Source organism: Piliocolobus tephrosceles, chromosome 3 (assembly GCF_002776525.5).
Source record: "Piliocolobus tephrosceles isolate RC106 chromosome 3, ASM277652v3, whole genome shotgun sequence".
NCBI lineage: Eukaryota > Metazoa > Chordata > Mammalia > Primates > Cercopithecidae > Piliocolobus > Piliocolobus tephrosceles.
This window is the reverse complement of record NC_045436.1, coordinates 46,034,556-46,047,681: the sequence shown is the minus strand read 5'-3', so window position 1 is coordinate 46,047,681 and position 13,126 is coordinate 46,034,556. Positions and strand designations below refer to the sequence as shown.

Below are 13,126 nucleotides of genomic sequence, written 5' to 3'. Positions count from 1 at the left end.
TTACTAGTTGAGCAGAGATAGTATAAAGTGCTTATATATAGGACAGACACATTTTTCAGAATAACAAGTGTTCTCAATTTTATCTTGCCATTGATACAGGTCCAGTGGAAGTTAGGTTCTAAAGCCAGGTGAATAAATGTGAAGTTGCCATTCATTCAGTCAGCAAACATTTATTAGGCGGATACCGTGGCCTCCGCTCTCATGGAGCTGATGTTTTTATAATGGCTGTCTTGGCAGTGTGGGCCAGGGAGTCTGTTGTCCCTGGCCTCGGGTAACCTTAGTCTGTGGTTGCTCCTATACTTTTTCTTTTCTTTGTCTTACTCCATGATAGTTGTCCTTATAAAAGTATTTCTTCAGGTGATCCATTTGACAGGGGATATTCAATCTCTGCTTAAGGAAGCTAACATTTCCTGGAGTCCAGCAAAATAGAATAAAATTCCCCAGCTCCATCTGGAAAAAAAAGAACTTGCCCTTGAGCAACTTGGGTACATCTTCAGGTTGCTAGATATTGTGTCATCACTTGGCCTAAATGAAAACATACTTTCGTTACAAGATGATGTATTTGACTCTCCTCAAAAGGAAACATTATTGGTATCTAACATGTGCCTAGACGGGTAACCTATATGTAAAATCCTAAACCTGGGAAATGAATGTGTGCTTTTCCCAGTATTTTCTCAAATAGTCAATTTTGAAGGACACATGTTTTATTTCTGACTGAAATGACAACTAAACTATTGCTGGAGACACACCACACACAGGAATTTGACAGGTGGCTAATGCTTAGGAACTCAATTTAACAGAATTATCATTTTATGTCATTATCCTTAAAAAATTATAATTATGTGGGAAGTGCACTAATAATGCTTGTGGTTGCTTCCTCAAGGCCAAAATAAAATGATACCATTCAAAGGGATCATTAGAATCAGGAGTGGCAAAATCTGAATATCTCTAGGGTAGGGACTAAAGCAGAAGTATCTCCCCTAAAAGTCATACACTGACAGCTGCCAAATGAGTGCCCCATGGGGGACTTGAAGATGGGAGGAAGTCACACCTCAGAATGTTACAAACCAATATCTGCTCAAAATATCATTAACTCTGACAGGAGATTCTGTCAGAGTTAAATATCATTAACCCTGGAGATTGAGCTGTTTTAGGGCACTCAGCAGACTCAAGCTTGGGCTTAAAGGAATGTGACCAAGTGTAACTTCAGTAGAGTCAGGCTGGGTTAGCATGGTTACATCTGCAGCCTGGCCGACTGTTTTGTGCTGTATTTAAAGGAAAATGGCTTTAGCTGAAGTTAGCTCTGCATGAAAACTAGAAAAGTGCAAGCAGCCAAAAGAAGGAAAAATGGGTTACCTGTTTCTAGCCATCTTAAGACAAAAGGTACTCTGACCTTGGATGTTTAGTCTTCAGGACCCTCAGCATTTATTTGCCCAGGATGGAGATGGCTGTATTGGCTTGATGGGGTTTCTCAGATCCCATTATCATCAGTTTCCTGCTTACGAAGTGGTTGCCCAGTAGAGCCTCCTTTAAGGAGAGATTCTATTAACCAGGGGACTCTGCTTTTCAGTTTTCTTTGACTTTGGTTTTCACTGTAATTTATAATTTGTCATTTTGGCACATACATCATGTTTCTTGTGGGTCTGCATTCTGTCTCTGTGCCCACAGATAAAATTGAGCTTCTAGACCTCTGACTCTGTCAGGCCATGGACTGCAGTGACGAACCAAGGAACTGCTTCTACATGGCTGGGAGACATCTAGGTAGTTTTAGAAATCTAAAAAGAGTGTTACATCACTTTGCTTTGTAAAGAGATTGGGCAATGTACATCATCTTATGAATATCTAACCTTAAAATGATTTTGATACATTTTCTCAGATTTCTGGGATAAAAATTAGTGGCAATCAGCTGTTATTTTTTGTCTCATTTCTTTTCTCCCAGTTGTCTCTGACTGTGATGACCTCATATGTGAAATGCCAAATGCAGTCTGCACTTTAGACATAGTCGATCAATTTAATACATTCTGTAGCCTCAGTAGAATGACATGTTTCTGAGATGAGGAGTGCCAGATAAAGGAACAACTTAATGTAAATATGTTGATTCAGAAATAATTTGTGTATTTTCTATATGAGAAAGAAAAAAAAAAACCTTTTTATCTGAGAAATGCAAGTCCCTTTAAGTTATCCAGCCCAGAGAGGCATTTAAAATGTAACACCTGTCACATCCCACGCCCCCTTGAGCTAAATAATATACTTCTTGAAGTCACTTGCTATGGGGACTCTAGACTAACTCATGCCAAGCAGCCATAAAATGTCATATACCCTATAATTCAACAATGTATAGCCAACCACTAACCAATGTTATTTCTGTAACCAATGAGAATTCCTGACAAACAACTTTTTGTAATTGCTTTCTGATACAGTTTGGATGTTTGTTCCTTCCAAATCTCTTGCTGAACTGTGATCCCCAGTGTTGGAGGTGAGGCCAGGTGGAAAGTGTTTGGGTCAGGAGTTGGCTCTCTCATGAACATCTTGGTGCCATCCTCAAAGTAATGAGTGAGTTCTTGCTGTATGAGTACCCACATGATCTGATTGTTTAAAGAGCCTGGCACCTCCTCCCCTCTCTCTGTTGCTTCTCTCTTGCCATGTGATCTGCACATGCCAGCTCCCCTTCCCCTTCTGCCAGGAGTGGACCTTCCTGAGGCCTTCACCAGAAGCAGATGTTGGCACCATGTTTCCTACAGTCCACAGAACCGTGGCCCAAGCAAACCTTTTTTCTTTCTAAATTACCTCGCCTCAGGACTCCTTTATAGCAACACAAATGGACTAAGACACTCCATCTCCTGATTTGTTCCTTTTTCTCTAAAAACGTGAGCCTCTTCTTCACTCTCTGGAACACTCCCCAGGGCAACCTGGATGTTGTCCCAGGCTGCAGTCTTCAACCTTGGCTCAGATAAACTATATTAATTTTGCTTCAACTTCTTCCTTTTAGGTGAACATATTCAGGATGGACGTTGTCCCAGGCTGCAGTCCTCAACCCTGGCTCAGATAAACTCTATATTAATTTTGCTTCAACTTCTTCCTTTTAGGTGAACATATTCAGGATACTAATAAAACACTTAAAAATTACCTATTTTTCATTAATTATTAATATCCTAAGTGATAAAAATAAGGGCAGATCTCAGATCTCAGGGGTGCTGAGAACTCAAGAGCACAACCAAAATCACTTAGGAAGCTCCTGAAAGGTAACTGGAAGCCAAAACTTGGGAACTTGCCTCCTGTTAAAATTAAATAATATTTAGTGTGACTTCATGAACAAATCACACAGATGACCATGTATGTGGATTCTAGCATTACATTTTAAGCTTAGCAATGTGCTTGATCCTCAATAAATGTTACAGAATCTGAATGCAAGTTCCCACAATCCAGTAATTATAAATAATGACTTGCTCAGATAAGTATGTAGCAATTCAGATTGTGAATTCACTGAACTATGAATCTTCCATCATTATTTCTGTGCATATTTTTTTTCTCCATTAAGAAGGCTTAATTCATTCAAGGATAATCTAATTAAAGATCGAATTGGGTAGGATAGAAGGCAGAGATAGACTTCGTAGTCCTGTACTAAGCAAGTGGCAGGTCACTATGAATGTCTCTTGAATGAATTATCTACCTGTTAAGAGTCTACTAAAACCATTTCAAATAACATTGTAAATTAATCATTGGATCATATACTGGATTTTGTGTAATTTTCTTCCTTTCTTTGTTTTTTCCTTCTTTTTTATATTTAATACTGGAAATTTTCTCAAGTTCGCTTCTGAACATTGGAGGATTTAAAACTACCAAGTTTTAAGTAAAAATTAAGTAGGAATATGGCAGGGTGCAAGGGTATAATATTTCTTCAAGAAATAGATATTAAGACTTCTACTTGTTTTTACATATCCCTGTATAAATAACTACTCTCACAGTTAAGTACAGTGTAGCTCATCTTATTAACTTTGTTGTTCATCTGATGGCATTGTTATTCATACAATGCTGTGGCACTAACAAAATTCAAGTGTTTTGGTTTCATTTTTGGAATTTAATTAGTGTTATTCTATGGTTTCAGTGGCCACTATAATTCACAGATGTAACTTTATTATTTGAAATATAAACAACAGAGTCACAAAGAGAGAGAAATGTAGCCAAAGTAGTTTGCCAGGATATGCACTGGATTAATTAAGAAAGTGGTGATTACAAAGAAACCATTTACATTGTTTATTCTCTTCCTTCCTCTGACTTTCATGTGCAGCCAATAAAGACACTATTATTTCAAATTCCTACCACTTAACTCCAAATACTGAGAGGCAAACAATTTACTACTTTATAAGTGAGCAAAACGTCTCCTTTTACTATCTTATAATGTTTATTTACTTGCTACTTCATAAACAAAGTGGTAATTTAATACCATTTCTATTTTTCTGAAAAGTCAAGCATACCCAGATGTTTTCTTGGGTAAGTTATTTATACTGGCTCATGGTTCTTTTTCCCTTATGGCCATTTTTCATTTCTACACAGACATTTGCTCAGCCTATGAGATGCCTGGCAGAATGTGCTAGCCCATTTTATTTCAGATTTTTGTTCACTTATTAAGTAGCACGTTGTTTGCATCTCTTTCTTCAAAATTTTTACCGATGAACAATTGGATTCTTTGTTCGGTTGTACACACACAGCCAGCAGGTCTCCACATAAAATGAGACAATGCTACAGAGCCCACAGTATTTAAACAGGATCAAGGTACATTACAAAATCTTGTTGTTCACCTGTGTGGAGAGAGTCAACATCAAAGGGCTGGCATCTGCTCCAAAGCATCTACTTTTTGACTATGTGCATATGAAAACATGTTCTTCAAGGGTTTGCTTGCTAAATGGTACCTGTGAAATTACTATATTATGGAATATATAGTAACGTGTGTGTGTGTGTTTTTTTTTTTTTTTTTTTTTTTTTTTTTTTGCAAACACTTGAAAAAAGCTGCAACTCTTTTAAACTAACAATGGGGTCAAACTTTGGTGACTGGTGATTTCCTGTGGGTTTTGAACATGACAGTAGCTTTTCGTTATCAGAAACACTAGATGGCCACCAGTATCACTGCAGTTAGTAACTTTAAAAGGAAGAAAATATTATCTGTGGAAGATTTGGCCATTTCTTAGGGGTAAATGCATCCTACAACCATATCACTGAAGGATCATAGTAGAGTGCAAAAGAGTTATGGACTCAGAGGCAGAAATCTGGGCTTTAACTGACTGGGCAAACTGGAAAAACCACTTAGTGCATTTAGCCTCAACAATGAGGAGGCTGAACCACATGATCTCTAGGTCCTTTTTTATTTCTAAGATTTCATACTTCTATGAATCTAGAAGGACTTTTATCTATTTCTTGTCCTTAGCAAGACTTACATACAAACAACTTAGGTAATATTATATTGTATATTCTCTTCTTAAAAGTATTCCAAAAAATATCTCTCTGCTGTATATTTTGATAGCTAGAACTTTACCAGAAAAATTTTCTTAAGTTTGAACCTGAGTTGCAATGGCTGAAAGTTATTATTAATATCCTTTATTTAGTCTCTAGGAAAACTCCAGAATAGTGTTACCCCTTGATTATATAATGGTTGTATTCTTCACTGCTGTATCCTCTGTGCCTAGCAGAGTTCCTGACACATGGTAGGGGCTCAACAAATGCTTTTGGAACTAATACATTAGTAAACAAGTAGTTCTTCATAAATATAAAGCATGAGGATTATTATCAATCCTATTGAATAAAAGAATTGGCCTATGGCATTCCTACACAGTCTTGAATTGCGTTCTTGATATCTCCTCATTTATGACTTTGCTCAAGCTGTTTCCTCCACCTGAAATGCTATTGTCCTTCCTTTCTCTGTCCTCAAGTTCCACCTACCCATCCAGACGCAGCACAAATGGTACTTTTTTTCTTGAGTTCTTCCAGCTAGAAGAAATCTCTGCTTTTTCTTGATTCCCTTCATCCTTCATCTGAGCCTTCCTTGCCTTAATCACTTTTTACCTTGCTCTGCAGTTGGTTCACAGTGTTACTAGAAGAGAAATTGAAGATTTAGGAAAAGGACATGCAGTCAGAAGGGGGAACTCAATGATTAAGGGTTAGGTTGAGCATCCTTGACTTACACTCAAATGTTCAATACTCTTGTAGGATTATGAGTGTAGAAAGAAGGCTGTATTTGCTTAATGACAAGAAGAGATCATCTTTTCATTTCATTTCCACACCAGTCACTAAATTTTCTAATTATAAACTGGTTTCTTATATAGATGTTTCCTCCAGAAACAATACTGACGGCATTAATTTCCTTTTGTTGCTGTAATAAATTACCACAAATTTAGTGGCTTAAAACAACAAAAATTTATTCTACTACAGTTCTGCAAGTCAGAAGTCTAACTAAAATAAAGGGTGTTGACAAGGCTGTATTCTAACTGGAGCCTTCAGGAGGAAATCCATCTCCTTGCCTTTTCTGGCTTCTAGAGGCTGCCTGCATTCCTCGGCTTGTCACCCTTTCCTCCAGCTTCAAAGTGCATCACTCCAACCTCTGGTTTCAGTCATCAGCTTCCCTTTTTCTCTGTGATCCTCTTGCTCTCTCTTATAAGGACCCTGCTAATTACTCTGGGATCACTTGGGTAACTCAGGATAATTGCTTCATCTCAACAGCCTTAATTTAATCAGATATGCAAAGTCCCTTTTGCCATGTAAGGTAACACATTCACACTTGGTGGTTAGAATGTGGATATCTTTGGGGTCCATTATGCAGCCTACATTAATGACCAAAGGGTTTGAATGTCTGCTCTTTTGACAGCCATTCACTTGTTATTATATAAATGCTAATATTTTGGTTAAGGAGCTCTCTCATTCTTTTGTAAAGTGGTCCCCAGAGTCACTTCAGTTCTGAGCATACCAACAAAGTCATATAATGTCACCTTACCCGAATCCCATTAAATTGCTTGTTTAGATCTCATATCTGTTGGGTGCTTTATGCCTGTCTCTAGTTTTTGTAGTTTTCAGGTAAGCTCTGGTGTTTGAGCCTATTCTAATTGTTAGGTAAAGAGCTTGCAGAACATACTTCTTATTGAGGAAGAAGAGATAGAATAATTGAAGGTCAGACAACCTCATCATGTTTGCTTAAAATTTTCAGGACAGTTTTAAAAGAAATTTCCTTCTAATTATCTGGGTAAAATCATATAATGCACTTGCTTATCAAAATGTAACTCAATATGTGCTTGCAAAATGTTAGAGCATGTCTAGGGTATAGACATATCACTTCAGTTATATGTCTTCTGGCACTTAGCTGGGAAAGAATAGCATGAGTCAAACAGGGGTAGGCCTTGGAAAAATAAAAGTCAAAATGGATAGCTTAAAACGCGAGACCATTCAAGTTCTTGCTTCACTAATTAACTCCCTTTTTTCTTGTTTAGAGCAAAACTTTGACATATATTTTTCTAAGTTCATGACAAAATTTTAATGGAAAAACTCAGCCTACAGGATGCATCATTTTTGTGTATTGGTGGTGTTTATTAACGAATGCCTTCTTCTTAGAATGACTTAAGAATCATAGAATTATGGAGTGAAAGGGTTTCTAGAGACAACCTAATCAATCCCCTTATTTCATGATTGGGAAACAGAGCCCCAGATAGCTTGACGTAGCCAAGGTTACCCAGAGAGAGTGTGTCTCAGGCTTAGAATCCAAGTCTCCAGGCTCCCAGCACAAACTTTTCTGACTCTGTTGTTCCACTTTGATTCTCTTCCTTTTCTCTACCATTTCCTTCGTTGTGTACCTTGACCTATTACTAGCTCCAGTAGAGAAGAATAACGGAGACTGTTCTGATGCCAGTCTTTCTGGCTATAAGAAAAGATGTGGTAGTGAAGGGAAAAGGGATTTGAAGCTGTGTGTTTACAAATTTCAACTTTTCATGTTAATTCTTCATCATCATGGAAAAGTAAGCATTGATTATAAAAAGAAGGATATACTGTGAAGTAGACTATGTAGAAAAATGTAAAAAGTCTCCACCTCCATAACTTTCCCTTTCTCCCTTCTCACTCTGCCTGGTTAACACCTTCTTGGTCCGTAGCACTCGGTGTAGGTAAATCTTTCCTAACCGCTTGGTAAGAGATAGTTGCTTTAGCAATATCCTAATTGTAGCCCTGTAATTAAAAAAAAAATTCGAATCTTTTAAGCAGGCTTCAGAAACCATATAATGCCATGTCATCATTTTTTTTCTTTCAGAGTGTCCTCGTTTCTCAATTTGTTCTCCATATTAATCAACTAGACTTGACCATGTAGGGATTTTTCAGATGTCTCAACTAGACAAATTTACTCAGATTCTACTTCTCTTCTGTTGGGAAATCAGCAGATACTTTTTATAATATAACGTGAGTAGTGTTTCTCTTTCCAAAACAACTTCTTTCTAATGAAACTGGAAAATCAAGGCTAATTTTCCTATCGGACACTTCCTCCTATCTCTTTGGTTTAACAGAAAATACATACAATTATACATTTCCATAAAGGAATATATTGAAAATTTATTCAAATTATTTTAAGAAAAACAATCTTTGTTTTAATTCCAATGAAGAAATTTTTGAAAAGTACACGATGAAGAAAGCATGGATCTCAGGGCCTATCCTTATCCTTAGCTCTTGATACTTGTAAAGATGTATTTTGGAACTGAAATTAGTCCTTGAAAATTCTTTTTTCTTTTTAATGGAGCAAAACTAGTCTACTGAAAATTTCAGAGATCTGGTCCACAGGGTGAAATATTCCCAAGCAAAGCCATTTAGGAGATTAAACAACAAACAAACAAACAAAAGACCACTTTCAATCTTGCTCATATTTTCCCTTGTTCTATGGTTGTTATGAAGACATAATTTTAAACAGAACACAATAGTACATGATAAATTTACCGTACCTACCTGGAGAGTATAAACTGTTCAAACTTTACAAATCTGTGTTTATCTCTTGGCACAGCTCTCAGTTTAATGGAAGCTTTGTGGTGCATCCATAAAGCAGTCACATTAATTTTGGGTCTGTAATAACAGCCCAGTCTAACCCTTCTTAGATCTGAGCTCAGCAACTCACAGCCACTCAAATCCTGACAGAAGCATGGTTGAGAGATGAAGCAGTCAAACTAATTTGAGAGTAGTAATAAAACAGTCTGATCCTGGCTCTGTCTTTATTACCATTTTCTGTTAAAAGTGCTCCTTATAGAAAGGGCAGGTGAGACCTAGGAAAATCATACTGGGCTTGATACTTTATGTCGTGTCTGGGAGGGGAGGTTTGGTGTTTAGGAATGAGGTGCCCCTCTCTTCTCTGGCTTAATTTCAGCTAGGATCCCCAGGGACTGGAGCAAACGCCCTGCGAGGTAACCATGAAAAGAGGTCCAGATGCTGACACACTGGGCTCCATCTTATCCTTGTGCCGCTTAACAACTCATGCACTTGCTGTGAGGGATGATCCTTGTGCTGCTAAGATGAAGGTCCTCTTGGGGTAGTCCTGGTTGGGTAATTAGATACTTGACTTAGGTCCTCTCCCTGGCTTCCTTCTAAGTCTTAGGTCACTTCCTTGGGCTGTGCTTTTTCTTTTGTCAAGTAAAGTCATACCCAAATATTTAATCTTCCTACATGGCTGTTTTGTCATTGGTGTTGGTGGTGTCTATGTATTTGAAGAGCTACTCACAGTTTTTGGAGATAAAAGAACATCGAATATTCTTTTAAAAGGTAATTTAAGCTTCATTGGCCTTTAAACCGTTGGGGGAAAGTGTGAGAAGGCAGCCATTGCCAAAGTTGGGAAGCAAGAAATGGACTTACCATCATAATGATCAGCCAGAATAGTGACCTTAGTGGTGGGGAATCTGGCTCCCAGCCGTCCTCCCACTGGCAGCCTCAGTGAAACACTGAAGGATTCCTCCTCTTCATAAAGGGAGTCATCAATGATCAGGATCCGGCAGGTCTTCTGTGTCTCATTCTTGTCAAAGTGGAGGATGCTCGTGTGGTCTTCTGGACGTGAGATGTAATCAGAGAATAACACTGTGGAAGAAATCGTACCTGTGGCAGAACCTACAGAAATATGAGAAGGAACAGGGAAGTTGAGAAGAAATGGAATTCCAAACAAGAAGCCTGTTTGTTTTCTTTAACACATTTTTAGATAATAGCTATCTGAATGATACAACACACTTACCTCTTATGCTCACAAATATTAATATTGTAAGAAGAAAGCTTTTGGAATAGATTGTGGTATTTTGACATGATCTAGATTTAGCAATTTTTAAATAGAGTATATTGAATAAGGTTTGTTTATATTAGGGGCTAAACAAACAGGATCACAGGATGCTAGGGCTGGCTTAGCTCAATTATTTCATATTACAGATGAGAAAACTGAGGTGTAGAGAAATTAGGACTAGAGAATTCACAGCATGAAAATAGTATGGATTTTTTTTCCTGCTGTGCTCTACCCACAGCGGCATAGCTGTGAGCAGCATCTATGTAATCTGATCATCACACACCCTAACTAGAGTTCTTTGTATCACACCATAATACAGCCAGAAAATTATATCTTATTTTACAAGGAGTGCAAGATTGATTAGAGGATTTCAGTTTAGATTCAGTGTATTTTAAATGTTATTTTAATAATTTACTTACATTAAGATTCATCAATGTAAATGCACAGTTTGAAGAGTTTTGACAAATGCATATAATCATGTGACCACCACCACAATCATAAAACGTTTTTATCCATCCACAAAAGTTGACTTGTGTCTCTTGCAATCCATCTCCTTCCCTGTCTCTCAGGCCTTGGAAATCACAAATCTGCTTTGAGTCATTATAGATTTATTTGCCTTTATGAGAAATTTCATACAAATGAAGCATATGTTTTGATTCTTTCATTTAGCACAATGCTTTTGAGATTCATCCATGTACCGTGACATGTTTTCCCTTTTATTGCTGACTACTGTTTCCCACTGTGTGGCTATACCACAGTTTGGTTATCCATTTGCTAGTTGATAATTTGGGTTATTTCTAGTTCTTGGCGATTGTGAATAATGTTTCTATGAATATTCAAGTACGAGTCTTTGAGTGGGTATATATGGGTTGGTGCAAAAGCAATTGGGGTTTTCCCATTACTTTTAATAGCAATAACCATGATTACTTTTGCACCAACCCCCCAATTTTTTTTTTCTAGAATAAATACTTAGGAGTAGGATTCCTAGGTTTTGATGCATTTTTGCAGTTTTAAAACAGTAAAAATAGGCTTAGGGCTAAAAGACTGAAAAGTATTCATTGTAATTTAAATGATTTAGGCAGACCAGATTTAGGCAGAACAAAGACTACGAAATAGTAACCTATTATACCAGATAGGAAGTTTTTGAAAAGTATAAATATTTCCCACCATACCTCACTTTAAAAAGAAGCAATAAGGAGATGATAGTGAGATTCTGGACTGGATGCTCCAGTCTTGTAACAGTCTTTCTTGCTTATAGCTATGGTACATGCACATATGCATGATGACCCCAATGCCCACTGTCATCTAAACATCAGTACAAGTTGGTGTCCATCACTGCATGTTGCCTGTATAGATCTAAGTTGCTAAAAAATGACAGTGGTCTCCAACTGACTTCAGATGCTTTGCTTGAAAGGGCACTGACTCACAAAGTATTTCAGAATGGTTTTTTATTTGAAAGAACAAAAATTTTAGAATTATTCAGAAGTAACAAATGGACTGTTTTGTTATTCTGGAATCATAAAAATGGTTAGAGCTGGAGAGTTGATGATAATAAAATGTGTTTGCTAGGTCAGAGGGCAGAAACTGATCAAAATGGACAGGCACAAGGGGGACTATCACTTGGTGGGGAGGCTAGCTGAGTTTCAGTGGTAGTCTATGCTTTGAAACCTTATTATTTCATGAGATACCTTCTCTGGGGAAACCTGTGCATGAAAAAGTTCTCCACGCTTAAGTCAACCAGGATAGGCTGGCTCTTGGGATGTGAGACATGGTGCTATCACTGAATGCCTAAGACAGGCACTCTCCAGTTAAATGGGGAAAGAGGTAAGTGGCTAGTAATATAGAAAGGCTCTCAAGATGAGATGATACACTGTCAGGGAGACTTTCTGTGTTCCCGGGCACACAGACAAAGGGAGAAAAGGTCTTAAGCTCTTATAACAATCTGATTAAATAGCAAACAACTTTTGGAATGTCTTTTTAAAGAGCCAGATGTTTAAAAAGAGCTATACCTTGGAGAACACAGTTCTCAATTTTGCCTTGCCATCAAGTGTGCATTATGTTGGTATGACAGGCAATATGACAAAGAACCTTATCAGAAACTGCATGTTAACTCCTCGAGAGAAATGTCAAAAGCAGATACTGTACACACTAGACTTGCATGGTAACTAACACTGTCTTCACTAAATATAACTATCTGTATTAAACCTCTTTCTCAATATATATCACCTAATGAATATTCAAATAATGATTTATTTGTAGTTCATGAAACAAAAGCAATTGAGATTTTTTCTTTTTCTGTTACATTTTTTTTTATATTTGACCAATCCACTGGTCGACATAGATATGACATTTAAGTAGGTTGATTTCTGGGTTAAATGAAAGACTGAAATATAATACTTCTTGAAAATCATTTGGCGATTGAACTTTTCTAAAGCAGAAATCAAGACAATATGTTTTAGCAAGATTTTTAAATAAGAGTTGGTGAAAAAAGTTGTCTAAGTAAATTGTATTTAATAAAAAAATTCAGTTGATCTAAATGGAACATTCCTTTTAGGATTCTAGAAAATTTACTTTGGGCAATTCTTTGAGCAGTTATATTCAATAGTTAAGAATGTGAATACTGATATTCATTTATGTAAAAAACAAACAGTATTTTATCTGTAGCAAGTTAAGAATCCTCAGGACTGGAAAAATTCTGTTCTGAAAACATCAAATATATTCTGAGATAAAAGATAAGGTCCCTGGCGATGGTCTGTATATATCCCGTATTTAACAGTGAAGAGGTTTCAAGGGGTATAAGTATGATTTCCAGGTTGGTATCAAAGACACTTATTGGGTCTCAAGCCTTGTTTGGGT

At 37.1% G+C, this 13,126-nt stretch overlaps 1 protein-coding gene across 1 annotated transcript in view; it reads right to left on the bottom strand.

Moving 5' to 3' along the window:
* The window catches only part of FREM3 (FRAS1 related extracellular matrix 3), a 99,475-nt gene that overhangs the window by 15,423 nt on the left and 70,926 nt on the right, over positions 1-13,126 (bottom strand). Inside the window, exon 6 of the mRNA XM_023226030.1 lies at positions 9,859-10,107. Coding sequence (XP_023081798.1) covers positions 9,859-10,107 — 249 coding nt within the window. The remainder of the gene's footprint in view (positions 1-9,858; positions 10,108-13,126) is intronic.